The sequence below is a fragment of the Equus asinus genome, chromosome 1, assembly GCF_041296235.1.
Source record: "Equus asinus isolate D_3611 breed Donkey chromosome 1, EquAss-T2T_v2, whole genome shotgun sequence".
Taxonomy (NCBI): Eukaryota; Metazoa; Chordata; class Mammalia; order Perissodactyla; family Equidae; genus Equus; species Equus asinus.
Window position 1 is genome coordinate 193,421,352 of NC_091790.1, and position 21,114 is coordinate 193,442,465.

The 21,114-nt window shown below is 48.2% G+C and overlaps 1 protein-coding gene across 5 annotated transcripts in view; it reads right to left on the reverse strand.

Annotated features, from left to right (window-relative positions):
- Positions 1–15,229: 15,229 nt before the first annotated feature.
- Positions 15,230–21,114, reverse strand: part of DENND2A (DENN domain containing 2A) — a 94,288-nt gene continuing 88,403 nt past the window's right edge. For all 5 annotated transcript variants that reach the window (XM_044774906.2, XM_044774837.2, XM_044774809.2 and 2 more), the window contains 4 exons: positions 20,363–20,480; positions 19,751–19,996; positions 18,012–18,098; positions 15,230–17,118 (listed from right to left, as the gene is read on the reverse strand). In XM_044774906.2, coding sequence (XP_044630841.2) covers positions 17,087–17,118; positions 18,012–18,098; positions 19,751–19,996; positions 20,363–20,480 — 483 coding nt within the window. In that variant the 3' untranslated portion in view covers positions 15,230–17,086. The remainder of the gene's footprint in view (positions 17,119–18,011; positions 18,099–19,750; positions 19,997–20,362; positions 20,481–21,114) is intronic.

Consider the following 21,114-nt stretch of genomic DNA (forward strand, 5'->3'; position numbering starts at 1 on the left):
TTACAGCGATACATTTTGGATTTGGTAGTTATTGTAGGAGAGGAAAAAAACTTTTCCTCTACCCTTTTATGTTCAGTACCTGAGGGCTGTGAATTAAACTGAAAAAAGACGGATCGGTGAAAAAGGCTTATTTCATATGCATATGGGGGGTGAACAAAAGAAGTACCTGGCTCCTTAAACGGTTATAGTTAAAGGCTTATATATCTAATCTAGGGGGAAAGAGAGGGAGGAGAAAAGACTTCTAGGAAAAACAAGTATGTTTCTTTAGGGAAGAAAAATGTGTTTTTAGAATAGACGAGAGATAAGAAAGTTTGTGATAATGTTTGTCTATACAGGAATGGGGGGTTTTTCTGTCTTTTTAAGGACTATGAAGGGGATTTATGGTAGCCTCATTTTCCAGAAGTTGCTGCTTTTGGTGAGATAAGGGAATCCCTGAAAAGGGTTTTTTCTGCATCTGTTGAATCTCAGATGTCTTCGGCTTAAAATAATCTTTATGTCAACTGTGGAGTTCTGAGTGGGTCCCCACTTTATCTAATGTATCTTGCAGCATCTTGAGCCTACTGTTCAAAAATTAAAAATGCACATGAAATTGATGGGTGAAACCAATGCCCTTGGATCAGAATGCTGGGCAGAGAAGACCTGCATGTATAGGTCCTGATAGGACTGGGATCTGAGCTCCCAGAACCCACCCCTGAAGAGCAGTACCAGACCACCTGCCCTCAGCCTGCAGGGGAGACCTCACCTCGCTCACCTCCCTCAGCCTGGTGCCTGCAGGCCCCTGGGGCCTCTCACGGCACTGGCCCAGCTCCTGAGCATTGCTTCCCTACACAGGAACCACCAGCAGGACCCAGAGGCTCACGATGCCTCCCCTCCCCCTCGCCCCACAGCCCCCCTGTACCTAAGTCTTAGTTTCTTTACTTCTGAAATCGATCTTAAATTTGCCCACTTCTCTCATTTCCACCACCACCCCGCTAAGCCAAGAAACTGTGGTTTCTTGCTGGGCTATTTCAGTGGCTTCATAATTGGTCTGTGGGCATCCGCTCTGGCTTCCTCCATCGCCTTCTTGGCATCGCAGCCAGGGATCTTCCAAATCTAAAGATGCTTATGTCCATTCTCGTGCTTAAAACCTTTTCATAGTTTCTGGCAACTTTTAGAGTAAAAATTAAAATTCCAAATATGATCTATAAAGCCTTACGAAGTTTGGCCCTGTTGTGGACTGATTTTTCTCCCGTTCCAAATTCCTGTGATGAAGCCCCAACCCCCAGGACCTCAGAATATGACTGTATTTGGAAATAGAGCCTTTCAAGAGGTAACTAAGGTTAAATGAGTTCATTGGAGTGGCCCCCAATCCACTATGACTGTTGTCCTTATAACAAGAGAAGATTAGGACACAGACATGCACAGAAGGAAGATGATGTGAAGACACAGGGAGAAGATGGCCTCACAAGAAACCAACCCTTGGACTTCCCGCCCTCACAACTGGGAGACAATAAATTTCTGTTGTTTAAGCCCCCTGGTCTGTGGCACTTTGTTATGGCAGTGCTAGCAACCCAATCCAGGCCCCTACTTACCCCTCCAGCTCCATGTCTCTACAAAGCTCCCTTTTCTCAAATTCTGGAACTTGCCTTGCTCCTTGCTCCCTCCCACCGTGTGGCTATCCCAAGCCATTCCCAATCTTCTCTCCCTTGCCCATTCCCACTGTAGAAGGGAAACAGTGGCTTTCTCAGCATTCCTTGCAGCAAGGGACAGCCATATGATCAGCTTTGGCCAACGAGCTGTGAGGGGAAGACTGCAGCGAGGCTTCTGGGAAAGATATCCTAGATTTCCTGGATAAAAGACAGGCTCCAGCTTGGTCCTCCCTGCTTCCTGCCTTTGAAAACCATCCTCTGATGTCTGGATCTGGGCTGATAAGAGGACAAGCCTGAGAATAAGAAGTAATGCATGGAAGATGGCAGAGCAGAGAGCAGAAAGCCTGGCTCCTTAATGACATTGTGGAGCAGTTGGACCAGTGCCAGCAGCCACCACCTGCGTGTTTCTTATTGTGTGGAAAAATATAAACTCATTTGGTGTAAGCCACCAGGCATCAGATTTTCTGTTTCTGGGAGCCAAAAGCATTTCTAACCAGTATAGGGCTCAAGGCTTTGCACGTCTGCGTTCCCTCTTTCTGCAATGTTGTTCCCTCCTCTCCTCAACCTTCAGATCTCAGCTCAAGTGTCACTTTCTTGGGGAAGTATTCTCTAGGCTCCTGACCATGGCCAACCCCCCTCTGATCCACAGTCATACTCCAGATCCCCATCCTTCATAACACCTCTCATGATGGCAACATTACGTTGGTTTGTGTGTGATTATTTGAACGTCTTTCTCCCCCCATAAGCTCTTGAGATCAGAGACCATCTCTGTATTTGTTCACTGTTGGACCTCTAGTGTCTGTCACTAGAATGAATGAATGAATATGTGTAGAATGAATGAATGTCAAAAAGGCCCAACCCCAAGGCATGCACTCATTCAGACTGGCACAGTGTCTGGCACATCACTGTGATTCTAAATGATTAAAAATTTAACATGTGTCTAATGAGTAAATGAATGAATGGATGGGGGATACAAAGACGAAACGAAATAGCACCTGTACTCAAGGAACTCAGAAGCTAAGAGAGGAAGCAGACTCCAGAGCAGAGCATTTTATTGGGGAATGTGCTGTGGTGGAGGCACCTGCAAGGTGCCATCAAATCTCAGAGGAGCAGCCTTTGAGCTGGCCTGGTTGGGAGTGAGGGTAGCAGGGGAGGTGCAACATGAGCTGAGTTTTTGATGAGCTGGGCTCGCGGGTGTACCCTTGCCACAGATTGCGGAAGCACAGGCATGAAGCTCAGGGACGGGATGATGTAGGAGGGAAGCTGCAAGCCGTTCTGCACTCATTGTTGGAACGTAACGTCTCAGGCAGGAAGGGGCAGGCTGCAGCCAGCTTGGGGGGCAGGGGGCTCAGGGAGGAGTTGGACTATGTCCTGCAGGCGATGGGGTGCCTCTAGAAGATTTTGGGCAGAGACTGGCCCGGTCGGTCAGATCACATCACGCTGTGCCGGAAAGGTAGCTCTGAGAGCTGACGCCACCAGCTTTGCCTCTGTTATCCACCCGTCTACCTGGGATGTTTCCAAGACCCGGGCAGGGTTTCCACACACAAGCTGTTCTGAAAAACAGTTCAAGCCTCTTGAATGAGTCAAGTAAACAGGTCCTGGTCATTCATCAGGGACTTTGTCACCTGCCCTGCAGTCTCTCTCCCTCAAGCCAGATCATAATGCCAGGTGTCTTTAAAATTGGAACCACCCTGACCTCCGGGGTTCCACACCCTCATCCTCAGTGGCCTTTTTCTGTTTTCTTTTTTTTTTTTCCATACCCTCTCTAGCGTTTACAGTCAGGCCCTCTCAGTCCACGTAATTGCTCTGCCTCCACCCACTGCTCTCAGAGCCCCTTCTCTGACCACAACCTCCATCCCTTCTTTGAAACTCTCCACCTGGTAGGGGTTTCAGGGACAATTGTCTTGTGAGCCCCCGAGAAAATGCCATTTGTCTTAAAATCTTTCTTGGTCACCAGATTCTCCCCTAAATCAATGAGAGGCTGCAGGCTTTCAATAGAAAGCTGGCCGATGCCATTTGACCATAATCTGGCAGTAGAGGTTCTGGTTTCAACACTGCCCTTAAAATGTGAAAATGCATAGAGGGACCCAGATGGGTGGATAACACAGTGTGGTGTATACATACAATGGAATGAATATTATTTAGCCTAAAACGAAATGAAATTCTGACACGTGCTCCAATGTGGAGGAACCTTGAGGACATTATGCTAAGTGAAATAAGCCAGTCACAAAAGGACAAATACCTCGTGATTCTACTTATATGAGGTGGCTACAGTAGTCAAACTCGTAGAGACAGAAAGAAGAACAGAGGTTGTCAGGGGCCAGGCAGAGGGAGGGGAGAATGGGGACAGAGTTTAATGGGGACGGAGTTTCAGCGGGGGAGGATGAAAAAGTTCTGGAGGTGGATGATGGTGATGGTTGCACAACCATGTGAATGTACTTGATGTCACTGAACTGCACACTTAGAAATGGTTAGGGTGGTAAGTTTTATGTTATATGTATTTTAACACAATTATAAATTTAAAAAATGTAAGTGGATTTAGGGGCATTTGGGATGGATAACACACACAGGGTTGAGTGCCTGTTTTGCGGAAAGCCCTGCATGAGCCAGGGCTGCACCAGGAGCCCAGAGTGCTCATCAGGAAGGCTGCATCTCCAGGAGAGAGACGCAGCGCCCGCGGTGCACTCGGCTACCAAATCAGGAGAGCTGTGAGCTATAAATAGCTGTTCGGACGAGCTGAGGCATGCCCTGACTTTAAGATCAGCTCAGCTGTCCACTGCCGGGAGACACTGGGGCAGTTACTCACTCTTTGTCTCCTCCCTCCTGACGCACTGCTTGTCCTGCCAAGGGCTGCAGCTCCTCCCTCCCTCTCACATGTGCCTGATGGCCCTAATCAGACTCCTAGGCCACACTTCCTGGGTGTGGCCACAGGTGCTCCAGGAGTCACTCAAGTCTGGGGTCAGAAGGCACCCCTTCTCCTGTTTTACAGGTGGGGGAACAGAAGGACAGGAGGTGAGGAGGTGTGGCCCCATGCTCTGTGCCTCACTCCCTCCTGTACCCCTCTGCCCCTGGGTGCCAGGGCCTCCCTGGGGAACAGGTGAGAATCTGGAGTGGTGGCTGAAACGAATCTCTCTCCCTCCCCCATGTGAGGCCAGGACATTATTGTTACACCTGTGAGAAGCCGATCTGCTGGGCTCGGCACATAACATGGAGGAGGCATGATGACATCTCCTTTTTCTTTCCGTGAGGGGTGAGTGTGCGTGAGCCTACGAATAGAAGAGTGTAAAACCACTGTGCACAGTCTAAACTGAAGGGGATCAGAATATGCCACCCCCAAAATGCCTCAGGCATAAGGAGTATTTTGAGCGGCAGGCAATTGAGAATCAACAGATGCAGGAAGAATGCTCTGTCTTCCCTCCCCCGTCCTCCTAAAAGCAGGGCATAAATTTCGCTTGTAAAGGTGCCGCTTCTCCCATGTCAGAAAGAGGAGCGCACCTCTTATCACCGGAGATGCAGTCAGCTCAAGATGAGTCTGCAAACCCAGATCTTCCTAACAGAACTCCTTCTGTCATTAGTCTCCCCCATATATTTCCTAGTCACCTCCACAGTTTTATGTTTCCTTGATGCCCAAACCCCCTTTCCTTTGTTAAAATGGTGTACAGTCGTCCCTCGGAATCCAAGGGGGATTGGTTCCTGGACATCTTGCTGATACCAGAATCCATGGATGCTCAAGTCCCTTATGTGAAATGGCGCAGGATACGCACATAATGGATGCCCATCCTCCCGTATACTTCAAATCATCTCTAGATTACTTGTGATACCTAATACAATGTAAATGCTATGTAAATAGTTGTTACACTATATTGTTTAGGGAATAATGACAAGAAAAAAAAGTCCGCATATGTTCAGTGCAGGTGCAACCATCCTAGGCCTTTCAATCTGCTGATGGTTGACTCCATGGATGTGGAACTTGTGGATGCAGAAAGCCGACTGTATAAGCCCCCAAGTTCAACCGCTTCTTTAATTTTCACTTCTGTCTGTGAACTCCTGTGCACATAAATAATAAAAATTGTGTGCCTTTTCTCCTGTTACTTTACCTTTTGTTAGTTTAATTCACACACCTCCAAGGACTGAACCTAAGAGGGTAGAGGAAGTTTTTGCTCTCCAACAACACATCCAAGAGTCTACCACCCATATCAAGAAGTAGAATATCATCATATCCTAGAAGCCCTGCCCTGTGTGCCCCTTCTGTAACACATCCTGATCCCAAGTAAGCTTTTGTCCTAAATGTTGTGTTATTCTTTCCTTTGGTTTTCTTTACATTTTTTTCTATCTACATACGGATTCCTAAACATACATTGTTAGGTTTGCCTGTTTTAAAATTTTATTTAAATGGAATCATATTTATATCCTCTGTTTCCTGCTGCTTTAGCTTATTGTGTTTGTGAGATGGCTCTATATTGCTGCATGTAGCTGTGGCTCATTCATTTTCAGTGCTGCATAGTATTCCATTCCATAGTATTCCAAGTACCACCCCTTACTTTATACATTTTACAGTTGATGAATATTTCATTACTTCCAGTTTTTGGCTTTTACAAATAATGCTGCTATGAATATTCCTATACATGTCTTTTGGTGCACATATACATGCAGTTTTGTTGGGTATTTACTTGGGGGTGGAATTACTGGGTCACTGGGTATATGTATGTTCAACTTTACTTGGTAATGTCAGTTTTCCAAAGTGGCTATGCTGTTTACTCCTATCATCTCCTGTTGCTCCACATTCTCACACTTTAAACTGTGTATCCAAAAGGAACATGGTGTTCCCAAGCACCTGCTCTTCTTACTTCAGGCCATCACCCAAGATGCTCCCCACAGCAGTTTAAGAGATGAGCTCGGGGCTGGCCCAGTGGCGCAGCGGGTAAGTGCACATGTTCCGCTTTGGTGGCCTGGGGTTCGCCAGTTCGAATCCCAGGTGTGGACACGGTACTACTTGGCAAGCCATGCTGTGGCAGGCATCCCACATATAAAGTAGAGGAAGATGGGCACGGATGTTAGCTCAGGGCCAGTCTTCCTCAGTAAAAAGAGGAGGATTGGCGGATGTTAGCTCAGGGTTAGTCTTCCTGAAAAAAAAAAAAACAAAAAAACAAGAGATGAGCTCTTTTTAAGGTGATGAAAGTTTTCTGGAGCCAGTAGCTAGGGCCTAGTGGTTAAAGTTTGGTGCACTCCACTTTGGCAGCCTGGGTTTGGTTCTCGGGCACAGAACCACACCACTTGTCTGTCAGTAGCCATGCTGTGGCAGCATCTCACATAGAAGAACTAGAAGGACCTACAACTGGAATATACAACTATGTGTTGGGGCTTTCAGGAGACCAAAGAAAACCAAAAACAAAAGAGAGAGGAAGATTGGCAACAGATGTTAGCTGAGGGCAAATCTTTCCCAGAAAAAAAAAAAATCACTTTAAAACAAAAAAAAGCGGAGCCGGCCCCATGGCATAGGGGTTAAGTCAGTACACTCTGTTTCAGTGGCCCAAGTTCACAGGTTCAGATCCTGGGCAGTGACCTATACCACTTGTCAAGCCATGTTGCAGTGGTGACCCCCATACGAAATAGAGGAAGATTGGCACAGATGTTAGCTCAGAGCAAATCTTCCTCACCAAAAAAGAAAGAAAGAAAGAAAGAAAATGTTCTGGAATTAAATAATGGTGATAGCTGCATAACTTTCCGACTGTACTAAAAACCATCAAACTGTACACTTTAAAAGAGTGAATTTTATGGTATGTGAAGTGAGTTATATCTCAAGTTTTAAAATTGTCTGACTTTAATTTTTGATCATCTGGGAGGTTTGAAATGGTAACATGTGGTTTTAACTTGCATTTTCCTGATTAATATTATGTTTGAAAATCCTCTTGTATGTTTATAGACCACTTATACTTCCTCTTCTATGAAATTATAGTACATTTCTTTTGCCTGTTTTTCTGTTGAAATTTTTGTCTTTTTCTTATTGATTCCTAGTAGCTCTTTATATATTTTAGTACTAACCCTTTGTTGGTTATATGTGTTATAAATACTTTCTCCCAGTGTGTGGCTTATCTTTTCACTCTAGATGGTATCTTTTGATAAGGTGAAGTTTTTTCCCCCCTGTATTTCTTTTTGTTAAATTACATTTTTGAAATTGAGATATTACTTACATACAATGACAGGCACAGATCTTGTGTTCAATAAATTTTGACAATTGTATACACCCATGTGATCACCACCCAAAGCAAGATATAGAAGACTTCCAACACCCCAGAAAGTCTCTTCCTGCTCCTTTGTAGTCGATTCTCTCATCCCAACACCACAATCACTCTCTGAATCCTATTACCATAGATTAGTTTGGTCATTTTTGGATCTTTATATAAAAGGAGTCATGCAGTATGTACTGTTTTGTGTCTGGCTTTTTTCACTTCTTTCTTCTTTCACATGCTGTCAGCAAGGTTCTTTCAAGTCATTCCCTGTGTCAGTAGTCCATTCCTTCTTCTTGGGAAGTAGTATTCCATTGTATGTATAAACCATAATTTGTTTATCCATTCTTCTCCCTGTGTTAATTCTTATTTCCAGTATATTCAAATTTATCAGTCTTTTGCTTTGTAGTTTGCTCTTTTTTTTTGAAGATTGGCACCTGAGCTAACATCTATTCATCTGTTGCCAATCTTCTTTTTTTCCTTCTTCTTCTTCTTCTTCCCAAAGTGCCCAGTACATAGTTGTATATTCTAGTTGTAGCTCCTTCAGGCTGTGCTATGTGGGATGCTGCCTCAGCGTGGCCTGATGAGCAGTGCCATGTCCGTGCCCAGGATCTGAACCGACAAAACCCCGGGCCGCTGAAGTGGAGCCTGCAAACTTAACCACTCGGCCACGGGGCCGGCCCCTAGTTGGCTCTTTTTCTGTCTTGTTAAAGAACTCCTTCCCCACCTTGAGGTCAGAAAGACATTCTCCCATATTGTCTTCTAAAAGTATTGGATTTAGCTTTTTACATTTTGATTTAACAAGCAGTTAAATTGTGCTTACCAAGTTATAAACACTTGAAGATATTAACTACTTTAAACCTTGTATGAGCTCTATCCTTTCCGTTTTATAGATGAGGAAACTGAGGCAGAGCCGTTAAGAAGTAACTTGCTCCAAGTCCCACAGCCAGTGAGAGGGGCGCCAGGATTCAAACCATGCAGAGTCTAGAATCCTGCTCTGACAATGGATGTGCTTGTTGGATACCTGGCATTAATTTGTATGTGTGGTTTGAGGTGGGGGACCAATTTTCTCCTTTTTCCATATGGAAAACCACTTTTCCCATCACCAGATGACGGTGTGCTTCATGGATACTTGGAAGCAGCTTCAGAACAAATCACTGTTCCTTCAGTGTTAAAAAACCCAAACAGGCCAAGTCCGTGCTCCCTCCTGAAGCACCCAGTCCTCCTGCCCTCGGCCCTGCAGATCTTCAAGGGCGGGAGGGAGCCTCTCCCTGCTGTCATGGGCCCTGGTCTTCCCTTTCCAATGCAGTGCAAAACCACCCCAAATGCCCTTCCTCAGCCACACGGTTAGTCCGGGCTTGAGTTGGGAAAACATTGACGGAAACAATCTGGCTTCCTCAATCCTCTTTCAGGAGAGCGAGGCCGATGGGCCATCCTGGTCTCCTTTGTCAAGGGCCTTGTCCACTGTCGAGTGACTGTCAATAAAACCCCCGTGTGGGGAGGCTGAGGGGCCTGTGGAAGTGGGGGGAGTGGAGACCCTGCCAAGGAAGGGAGGGTGTGGCCCCAGACAGAATGCTTGAGCTGCTTCAGGATTCACGGCTGGAAGGCAGGCCAAGATTCAAGGAACTGTTCGAAGTCTGGATGCAGCCAGTGGACGTGTGTCTGGGAAGAGGATGTGTCAGGGAGACGCTTTGGGAGTCGCGTACACAGAACGCGCAGTGATCACTCGGGGAGGGAGTGAAGGGTTGTTTGGGATGGTGCTGTTAGCTGTCGCGGTGAAAACATGCCTCCCTAACGAGCAGGGTCTTTAACAATCGTGAGGGCCTTGTAAGTGCACACTGGTGGTGTTAGGTCACCGTCACAGGGGTTGCTGTGACCGTAGCCCCAACCCCCAGGCCTCAGAGCCCAACTCCAAGCTGTGGCCTTTCTCTCTCCTGACGCTGGGGCGTGGGTGCTGCTTCCACTTTCGGCAGCTCCTTTGGTCCCCTGACCTGGGGTGGCTACAGGCTGACACACCATACATCACGTGGGATATGGGTATATCCCATATGACAAGCTTTACTTCTTGTCCCCCAATGGCTCGTCTTTTATTTGTAATCGAAGTATAATTCACATACCATGAAGTTCACCCTTTCAAAGTGTACAATTCAGTGGTTTTTAGTATGGTCACAAAGTTGTGCAACCATCACCACTATCTAATTCCAGAACATTCTCGTCATTTCAAAAAGATCTCACCTCTTTGTAACTGCTGTGGGCGGCCGCTTGGGCAATGGGTGGAGTGCAGGAGCTGGGGTTTCAGATGCTCAGTTTCTTTTCCACACACACTTTACAGTGAAGAGGTTTCAATGTTCCCCTGAAGGTCAGCACTGTCTGTGTGTGTGGGGGGGATGGGTGACCAGGGCAAGTTGTGTTTCTCAGACGCTGGAGGGTTTGGGTGGCGGGGAACCTGCTGGGGTCAGGCAGGGAGTGGGGTGGCAAATCAAGGGCTAATATTCAGGGCAGGCCCCATCTGAGTGATAGCACCCCCTAACCGCCAGTCTCGGCACTGCCATCCACACTTTTGGGGGTTACGGCTCAAGAGTCAGCCATTGAAACAGAAATGCCTTGTAGGGGTCACTCCTTAAACGGTCATTGCCACAGCCAGGTAGCTTGTCTCAAGGCCCCGAGGGAAGGGAAGGCTGAGTTCGGGGGCCAGAAGGAGAGAGGACCTGGAGCTGAGTCAGAGAGAGCAGACGGGAGAGGGAAGACCAGGTTTAGCAAACTTCTGTCAGGCCAGCGTTGTCCTAAGGCTTCATTTGTCATTCCTAAACCTTGGAGGAAGGCATCAAAGAATTCCTTCACAATTTCCCGGACCAGCCCTGGAATAGTAAGGAAACAAAGTTTTAAGAGGAATATATATAACTTTAGCAGTAGATTTAGTAGGAAGTACTTTTACGATGGATACCCGTGGAATGGGAGGAAACAACTGCACGGGGGAAGAAGTTGGCATTTATCCTATAGAAATCCACGTGTGCATCATATATGCCCAAGGTTAAAATAATCGCACTGGAATATAAAGGCACTGCAACACTATTGCTGTGAGGTTTTTGTGTGTGCGCATGCGTGTGTGTGGTAACAGGTACTTAAAGTAAAATGAATCATTTAAACCACGGTTCAATGGCATTAAGTACATTCACATTGTTGTGCAACCATCACCCGTTTTTTGTTTTTAAAGAGCAGTATTTTGACACGGCTAGAAAGTGCAGGACGGTGCTGGCCCGGCTTGGCTTGCCCCAGCCCTTACCTGACTTGTTCCCCCAGAGGGCGAGTGCCCCTATCTTGAGATATGGGGCAGCCTTTGGCTTCACTCTGCTTCCACAGCCCCATCTCTTCACAGAGCAAGGGCTTGACTAGCCTCGAGGGGCTATCTGGCTGGCCAGAAGCAAGGACGTGGGGCCGATGGACCGCACGCTGCTGGGAAGGGCACTGACCTACCTCCCCCAGCGGCTGACCCTCGCCTGGGGGCAGGGCTGCTGTGCTGCCTCTGTTCTTGCCCAGAGCTTCCCCAGGCCCGATACACCAAGGCAGAGAGGGGAGAAAAGCAGCCTCTGCCCCGAGACCCAAGCTAAGCTCCAGGTCCTGGGGCTCGGGACTCGGTCTGCTCGCTCTGCCCGCAGGCACTGCCCCTCCACTGGACTCCTGGCCTGCTGCCTCCCGGCTTGTTAGGTCCTGCTGCCACCCGGAGCCCCACCGGATAAGCCCTTTCACACCTGTCCAGGGCCTGGTGAGAGTGAATGGTGGGTCTGCTGTGAATCTGGAGCAATCCGCCAGAAAAACCACCCAGTCCACATTCCGCCCATGGGGGTAAGGAAATTAGCTTTAGGGGAGAGGACAAGCTGCCCTGGGGTTTGGTTGCAGGGCCTGTGTGCTCTTAAGAGTAGGGTGGGTGGAGAGGGGTGAAGGCTGCAGGCAGAGATGAGTAAGAGGGGCAGAGAAGGAGCCTGGGGTGGATCAACAGGGAGAGACTCTGCTCTCTGGCCTGTTGCCGGGACGTTAGCAACAGGCTGCTGTGAATTGTAGCCAGAAAGAAGGTAGAGGTTGGCAGCTGAACCCCACACAGGAGTGGGGTGAGGACAAGGTGTGGTCACTGGAAGCCAGGAAGTGAAGGTCATTGGCCTTAACAGGTGCCAGCTGTTAAATGGCCCCTCGCACCTGCCTGTTGCTTTTCTTACTAACCTGTGCTGGGCCTTCCTCCTCTGCCTGTTTCAGCCCCTCCTGTCCGCCTAAGTCTGGCTCTGAACTCTCAGCTCACAGCAACTCCCTAGGAAGTCTGAGCCTGCCTCCAGCTCCCGCCCACCTTGCCCCCTCTGACTTTGCCCCACAGCAATCTCTCCTCAGGACTTTTTGGGGTCTAACCTATATTGCCTTGGGTTTCCTTTCAAGCCTATCCAAGGAAACTAGAGTAATGGGTCCTTTTATCAAAAAACCTGAATTCACCAGTTTTGATCTGCTCAAACAGGTGTGGCCCCTTGCAAGCTTACACCCACTTCATCGATGTTTGTATTCTTCAAAGCATTTTGGAAGCTCTTAAGTAATGCTGAACTCAGGGCATGCGTGCAAAAGTCTTATTTCCAAAACTCTGCCCTAAGATGACTGTCAGTGAAACGGGAGAATTTGCATATGAGGGAGGAGATCACCTGAAGAAGTGAGTCACCTAAGACAGAGGCCTGTAAAGGTTTGGAGACATTCGGGGAACTCCAAGCCAATCAAGGTCCTAGGGCCTTAGCCCCAGAGAAGTCAAAGTGAATGCCAGGAATCTGCATTTCACACTGGTATCCCAGGCCAATCTGATGTAGGTGGTGGCAACATGGGGTCCTCTCTGAGAGGTGGGGCTGGGAGGTGATGCATAGAGCTAAGAAAGCTGGAACCTGTCAGAAGAGAGGAAGGGAGGATAAGAAAGGGGTTGCCCCTCATACATTGCAGGTGGGAGTGTAAAATGGTGCAGCCACTGTGGAAAACAGTTTGATGGTTCCTCAGAAATTTAAATGTAGAAATTACCATATGACCCAGCAATTCCACTCCTAGGTATATACTCAAAGAAACTGAAAACAGTTACTCAAATACATGCACATATGTTTCTAGCAGCGCTGTTCATGATAGCCAAAAGGCTTAACCAACCTGTCCCCTGCAGGATGACTGGACAAACAAGGTGCGGTATATCCATACAATGGAATGTCATGCAGACAGAGAAGGAACAAAGTACTCATACACGGCTACTGATGGGGACGAACCTTGACAACACTATGCTAAGTGAAAGAAACCAGCCCCTTGACAACACTATGCTAAGTGAAAGAAACCAGACACAAAAGGCGACACATTGTAGGGGCCAGCCCTGGGGCCGAGTGGTGAAGTTCATGTGCTCTGCTTCAGTGGCCCAGAGTTCGCGGGTTCAGATCCCAGGTGGGGACCTACACACCGCTCATCAAGCCATGCTGTGGCAGCCTCCCACATGGAGGAACTACAATGACTTGCAACTAGAATACACAACTATTCTACTGGGGCTTTGGGGAGAAGAGGAAAACAAAAAGAGGAAGATGGGCAACAGATGTTAGCTCAGGGCCAGTGTTCCTCACACACACTCAAAAAAGGTGACACATTGTGACTTTGTTAATATGAAATACCCACAATAGGTAAACCCATAGAGATAGCAAACAGATAGGGGTTGCCAGGGGCTGGGGGGAGGAGGGAATGGGAGTAACTGCTTAATGGGTTTGGGGTTTCCTTTTGGGGTGATGAAAATGTTTTTGGTGGTTGCACAACATTGTGAATGGACTAAATGCCACTGAATGGTTTACTTTAAAATGATTTTTATGTTATTTGAATTTCACCCCAATAAAATAAAAAGGAAAAGAAAAGAAATGGGGCAGGGGGTGCCAAGGATGGAGGAGCCAGCAGGGTTATCGAGCACTCCCCGGGGACACAGGCCCTCCTGGGTGGGTGAAGTCTGTCGGGCTTCCCGCCCCTCCTGGGGAGATGTCCCCTCAGACTTTCCAATGCTGTTTGCTCTCACTTCAGACTCACCAAGCAACCTTCTGATTATTAATGTGTCTTCTAGGTATGTGCTTGGTGCTGAAAACAAACCTTCTGAGATGCCAGGAATGGCTGTTACAGTCAACAGACAGGCCGGCTCCCCTCGATAAAGTATTCCTTCGACTTTGTGGGGTCTGCATCCGTCCCCAGTGAACCCGCTGCCCGCGACAGACACAGTGCCACTCGTAGTGCTGTCGTGGGAATTCTTTGGTCAACAAACATTTAGTAAGAGGCTACTCTGTGCTGGGCACTGGTTTTAGGCTCTGGGAATTCAGGAGTGAACGTGATGGACACAGTCCCCGCCCTCATGGAGCTTACATTCTGGTGATCAAATAGCACACGTCTTAAACTCAACACAGTGATGGGTAAAAGAAATGCTCAATAAACAACAGCTCTTATCGCTATTCTTTGTGAGTGCTAAGAGGTTTTGTGATAATTTCTAAGAATTCATTCTTCCTCGTTCCAGCAGTGGTGATGGCTGCCCCCTCCCTCAGATTCGCTACCTGTGGCCCTTACCAAGATACGCCTGCCGTACCTGCTCCCACTCACCCCTTCCCTGCCCCCCCAGTGTCTCCCATCTTCCACAGCAATAAAATCCACTCAACGACACTGCTCCAACCGTGTTTCATGACCATGTGATTCACCATGAAGTGAAACACAGGGACGGAAGTCTAAACATGTACTTTCTTTATGGGGAATGGGTGCTTTTTGTTGGAATTACGGGACTTGGTTCTTGGACAGAGTGGTTGGTGTGAGGCAAGACACAGAGGCTGAGTGGCCCGATCTGGTCTAGCACACCCAAGCTTTAGAGCCACACTTTGTTTCTGAGCCCAAACAGCACGAGCATCAAGAATGCGCCCTAGACCGTGAGCAGGGACCTCAACTCTACATTTTCCTCTTGCCTCTGCCCCTCCCCAGCCTAACTTACCACTAGGCAAGCTGTAGACAATTTGTTAGTTCATTTAGTGAAAACATCCACAAAGTAGGATGGGAGGGAGGTTGGGAAGGCAGCTGGATCCAACGATGTTATGTTTCTTGCCCTGGGTGCTGGTTCCACAGACGTGGTCATTTGTGAAAGTTTATCGGCCTGTATACTCACGATCTGAGCAATTTTCTGTATCTATATTTTACTTTGAACAAAAATTAAAGTAGGGCAAATGTGCTAAGATACTTGTGCAAAGATTCTTTTCTCAATGCTCTTTATGATATTAAAAATTGTAAATATCCTGCATGCATAAGAGTAGAAGATTGGTAAAATAACTTTTAGTATATCTATAAAATAGAATATTATACAACTGTTAGAAATATTGATAAAGATGCACATTTATTCACTTGGAGCTGTTAACAATATGAAATAAGTTAGAAGAGAAAGTACATTCCAAAATATTAAAAGTGACCATCTCTGGGCAATATAAAAATATGCAGAATACTGGTACTAGTAAAGTCAACTAATCTGAGGAGCTTATTGGGTACAAATTCCTGAGCCCTGACACTCAGAGATTTTCATTCAGTCTTCATTCCCAATCCCCAAACACAAACACCTACCCAGGTTAATTTTTAGGCACAGTCTGGTTCTTACTATTTTGGAGGGTCTTGGACCCCTTTGAGAATCTGATGTAAACGATAGATCCTCTCCCCAAATCTTGGACACAATTTGGCGGGAAGTGGGATGGGGGGTCCATGACTCCAATTAAAAAGGTCAACCTCTTCTTCATTTTCTGCTTTTTCCTCAGAAGATCCCCTTGCTCCCAACCCCCTTAAAGGTTGAGAACTGCTTCCAGAAGGCATAACTGCTGGGCCATTGCCAAGGTCAGAGCACATCCTTTAGTGTGTTTTGGTCGGGGCTGCTGGTGCCATCCGGAGGGACCAGTGAACATGAGGCAGCGGTTCGGCCGCCGTGGTGGCCCGAGGCTTGCTCCGAGAACTCGCCTGTGCTGCCCACCATTCTCTTCCTCCTCCCACTGCGCCCCTTGCAGGACAGCGCTCAGAGTGCAGCCTTCTCCTGCACCCCCTGCTTCCGGCCCAGAGGAGGTGAGCCACCTTGCTGCCTGCACAAGTCGAATGAAGGAAGCTGTTCTCTCTTGATGCTCCCTCTTGTTAACATCAACAACTAAAGCCCCTCCGTTTAATCGGCATGGGTACTAGTTCATTTATGCAGCTCTAGGTCCCTACAATGAGATGGAATATTTCAGATGGTATAAATGGGAATGGGGTCAAAGCAGTGGCTTACATGTTTCAAGGTGGGCTCGGGGCATCATCATAAACTTTAGGACCCCAAGAATATTTTATGAACAAATCTTACAAGGAGATTTCCTCTTTTTGTGCGTACCTCTAAAAGTCACGGACTGCTTGGGCAGTGGACGGTTCTATGGCTTCTAAGAGAAAAGAGGCAGCCCAGAAGAGTCAGGTCCATTTGGGAGAGAGGAGTCTGTGGCAGGACAACAAATGGCCTCGGCCACCAGGTGGCATCACTGGCCAGTCTGGAAGCACAGCTCATCCCAGGAAGTCAAATCCTTCTAATGTTCCTGTTCTTCCTTTCAGCCCAGATCTGACTTCACTCCACGTCTGGGCCAGTCCTTTCCCCAAGAGGAGTCACGCCCAGAAACCTGTGGGCACGAGTGTCTGCAGGAGCCGCCATACCCTCCTCCCCTCACACCCGCTGCATTTGTACCCAGTTCTGCCCAGAGCAGCGCCGCAGTTCTAAGTCCCTGGTTGCCACTTCTTCCCATCTCCCCAGCTCCTCTTGGATCCAGAGCCCAACTGCCAGGCAGGATGAACCAGGGAAAGATGACATAGGGCAGGAGAGAGTGTTCTTATCTCTGTCATAATAAAAAGAAAACCCAAATACTTTTCTTTTTTTTAATATCTAAGGTTAAAAAAATTGAAAATTCAAAAACCAACAATCAAAACAATCCATTTGGGTGTCAGTGACATGCCTGGTCTTGGTCCCCTTTCCAGTGCTGTTCTGAAGAAGCGGCACCTTCTGGGCAGCTCTGGGGCCCTGGGTCCTGGGGAAGGCCCAGCGGTAGTCGGAAACCATCTTGCCCTTCATCCCAGCACCTGGGACAACCAAGGACCCAACGTTTCAGAAAGGCCACCAGGACTGTTTTTAAGACATGTGGTTGCATTAGGAGGAAGTTTTCCTTGAGGCTGAGCTGAGGGTTATTTCTTGTGGAGAAACTTCATTTTATTGCCTAAAAAAAGAAAATGAGAACATTTCACCAGGCAGAGGGCTGAGTTAAATTCTGCCCTTTTCACCCCAGATGTGGTGTGGACAACTGTGGCCTCCCAGGCCACCCCTGGAGCCTCATCCTAGTGCTCAGGAGAAACCGGGGGCAGGGGTGAAATTTGCCCTCCTAGCGTTGCCCCCTGCCCTCCTCATGCACCTCCCCAGTGAAGAGGGATCTTCCTCAGACTTGGGAATTTTGAAAGGAAGACTGACAGAGCTGTGGACATTGCTTCTGAAACGGTGATACAGGACGCACAGATGTAACACGTCCCGGAGGAGCCAAGCGAAGAGAGAAATCCCAGCAGGGTGGTTAGGAGGGCCCTTCCCAAGCGGCCCTCCTCCTGCGTGAGGCACAAGGGTGCCCCCTGCAGGTTCTCCGAGCCCTCCTCCCCGCCGCAGGCTCCTTCTCACCGGGACCTGCTCCCTCATTCCTCCTTTGCTTTCTTCTTCTCCTCCTCTCTTCTCCAGTCATGGCCTTTTCACTGATTGAACTTTAGTCCTTAGAATTCTTACATTTCCCCTTTTCAGGGGCATTTGGAGGCTGGTCCAGATCTTTATTGCCCAACGCTCTCCTTTGGTTCCATTCACTATGCTTCCTAAACTCAATTCCCCAGAAGAGTTAAGTGTTGGGGAGATAATAGTGAAAGAAGACAGCAAGATAACCGAGGGGCCCAGGGAAGCTGTGTCCTTTGTTTACACTTTGGGGACAGATTAGAACAGGAGGTTAAAATGCCCATTTAGCTGGCCCAGTGCAGGCCGCAGAGCTCTGCTATTTAGGCCCCTGATCCAGTGGAGAGAACTGGCCAAGACCCCACGGACCAGAGGCTGCTGACAGGGCCCAAGACCCCTGGGCCTTACCTAGTCCCTTGAGGAACTTGTTGACACCACTGTGTTCTCCGCTGGGGAGTGTTTCCAGGTACTCTTGGGCTCGGACCTCAAATAGACCTGCGGACAAGGAAATCCCAGCTATTTGAGTTCCTTCTCTTTGCGCTTCTAAACAGATCCATTTCCTTACTGCCACAGAAAAGGGAACCCTTGCTTCTGAGACGAGCTGCTCCTATAAACACACCCTGAATCATAAGGTTTATAAGAGTTTTTATTACCCTTATAATTGCCCAACCTTTGCAGTAACTGTCTTTGGAAAGCTGTAAAGCTAGCCTGCACACAAAATTCTGTTTTTATTCAACAAACACCTTCCAAGAGCCTACACTGTGCCAGGCACGCAGTTTCAAAAACGAACCAGACAGTCCTGGCTCTTAGGAGCTCCTTCACTCTCCCTTTTCCTCACATTCTCCCATAAGAGGGACCCTGGCCAAGTGGTTTAGCTTCCTGGGAATCCGTCTGCTGTCTGTGCACTCAGGAAGGCTGGACAGGCCACCTCTCAGGGGCCTTCAGCTCTAAGCCCTAAGGGCCGGGCCTCAGGTACTCTGTCTTCATTTCTCACTGATCTTCCATGGACAGAGGGCTCCTTCCAGGCTACTTTGAAGCCTTTATGTCTCTGACCTCGCTATCAAATAGGGATCTGTAAACAGACATTTATGTGTATCCTCAGGAGTTGTGGGACTCACACTTGCTAACCAATTTTCTTCTGTCTCTTCAGATACCACTCATCAGAGGCGTGGCCAGCCTCTGGCTTTGCTTTGTAAAGAGCTCTGGGAATGCAGGGCTTTGGTTCCTTAACTTAGTGTCTGCGATCACAGCACCAGAGAACACCAAGGCGTGAGGCCCGCTGCTCCCTGGGGACCCTCCCTGGTCGCTGTGTGGCCGCCCCTCAGTGGTAAGCATCTCTCCCCTCCCCAGATCTGACTCCCATCTGTAACAGCCTTTACCAACATTTCTAGCTTTCAGATTCACAAAAGGGCTTAACATATTGTAAGAAAGAGACCGGAGTGATTTCATCCTCCTTTCTCACCCCGCCCCAACCCTAGAAGTGTAATGGAACCCAGCAGATAGGGACAGAGAGAAGGTAGGAGAGAAAAGAACTCAGAGAAGAGACAGGGAGGGAGGTGAATGGGTGGTCTCCATGGCGACACGAACCACAAGCCCCCCCAGGTTGGGGAGAGTCTGCTGCTGTCCTCCCTCCCCCATGGCCAGCCCAGCTGGGCGTCAGCAGGCGCTCACACCAAGCAGAGGACAAGGGCCATCCTCCCCTCTTCTATCCCATCCCAACCGGCTCCTGCCTGCTAGTTTCCCCGCCTCCCCCTGGTGGAGAGGGGCAGGAAAGAGGGGCAGAAGGGACGAGAGGAGGTCTCAGGAAAAGGAGAAGAGGGGCCACAGAGAGAGGAAGGAAAGGGTGTCCTTGAGAGTTTCATCAAGTTGGAAAGAATGGAACAAAAGTCAAACCTGCCACCAGAACCTGGACTGTGGTTCTGGGAGAGGCTAGTAGATGGGAAAGAGACAGCTCGAGGAAATAGGCAGGACATCAAGGGCAGTTTTCACCAGCTCAGAGGTGGCAAGAAGGAACATTCTCCAGAGGAGGCCAGAATGCTGCTCCCATCTGTGCCTTGGCCCTGTGACCTTTCTCCCTGCTCCTCAGCCCCTGGGGGTCTGGGCATCTCTAGCCACCTCAGCCCCCAACATGGAAGATGCCCCCTAACCTCTGACATCCTGCCGGCGCAGCTCTCGCTCCTGGATGAAGCCTCGAAACATCTGGGTCTCCATGAAAACCTCCAGGAACCGACGGAGGCTCTTGGAAGAGACAGCTTTGCGGAAGGCCTCTCGCTGCAGGGTCCTCTCCTCGCGCTCGCCTGCCGTCAGGAACAGGGAGTAGTGGCCCACGATCTCCACGAAGAAGCGGACGAAGGCTTCAGACACCACCTCGTTCAAGGGGCTGGACTTGGGGCCTGAGCAAAGTGGGGAAGGGCCAGACTGGTGAGGGCAATGGGCTGAGGCAGCGCCTCTGAGACAGCCAATGAGTAACAAAAGTAACTGCTAGCTCCCTCGAGGGCAAACGGTAATGATGCATGAAGAAGGTTACCCAGTTATTGAACCATTTCTCCCCCACCTTAAACAGACATTTTAGGGCCAAAATAGTTAGAATGAGATCCAAATAAAGAGACTGAGCACCCAGTCTCTCTCCTTGCATGCCTCTCTTGCCCATTTTCCTACTTAACCCAATGCCAAGTAGAATGGATAGCCATGGTCCATTTGCTCACTGACTTGAATGATGGCAGAGGGAGATGCAGGTTGGGAGGTAGCTGAGCATTTACCATGCTTGTAGTCTGGGAGCCCTTCATCCTGGTCACTAGCCAGGTCATTCCTCTGTTCCAGAATGTGTTCCAGGGCTACCTGAAGCTTCCGGGGCAGAATGGAATCCTCATCATCCATCTGTAAAGCAGAAAAACACTTGGGCCATCACCCCAGTGCTTCTGAGATGGTGGCTGCATCCCAGCCAGCAGGACACACTGGATAGACCACCGCAGGGCGGGCCTGGCACAGTTCCCGATTTAGTGGAAGGAACTCGACGTAGAGCAGGTGGCCTGAGGTTTGAATCTTGATTCTACATTTTACAAGCTATGTGAGCCTCAGTTTCCCCATTTGTAAAATAGGTTACCAATCAATACCTACCTCATTGTGAAGATTAAATGCAATATATTACACACTGATGAAAGCAATTGAAGAAGATGTAAATAAATGGAGAGATAACCTGTGTTGATGGACTGGAAGAATCAATATTGTTAAAATGCCCATATTACCTAAAGCCATCTATAGATTCAGTGCAATCCCTATCAAAATTCCAATAGCATTTTCACAGAAATAGAAAAAATAATCCTAAAGTTCGTATGGAACCACAAAAGACCTTGAATAGCCAAAGCAATCCTGAGGAAGAAGAACAAAGCTGGAGGCATCACAATTCCTAATTTCAAACTCTATTACAAACAATAGTAATCAAAACAGTATGGCATAGGCATAAAAACAGACAAGTAGATCAATGGAATAGAATCAAGAGTCCAGAAATAAA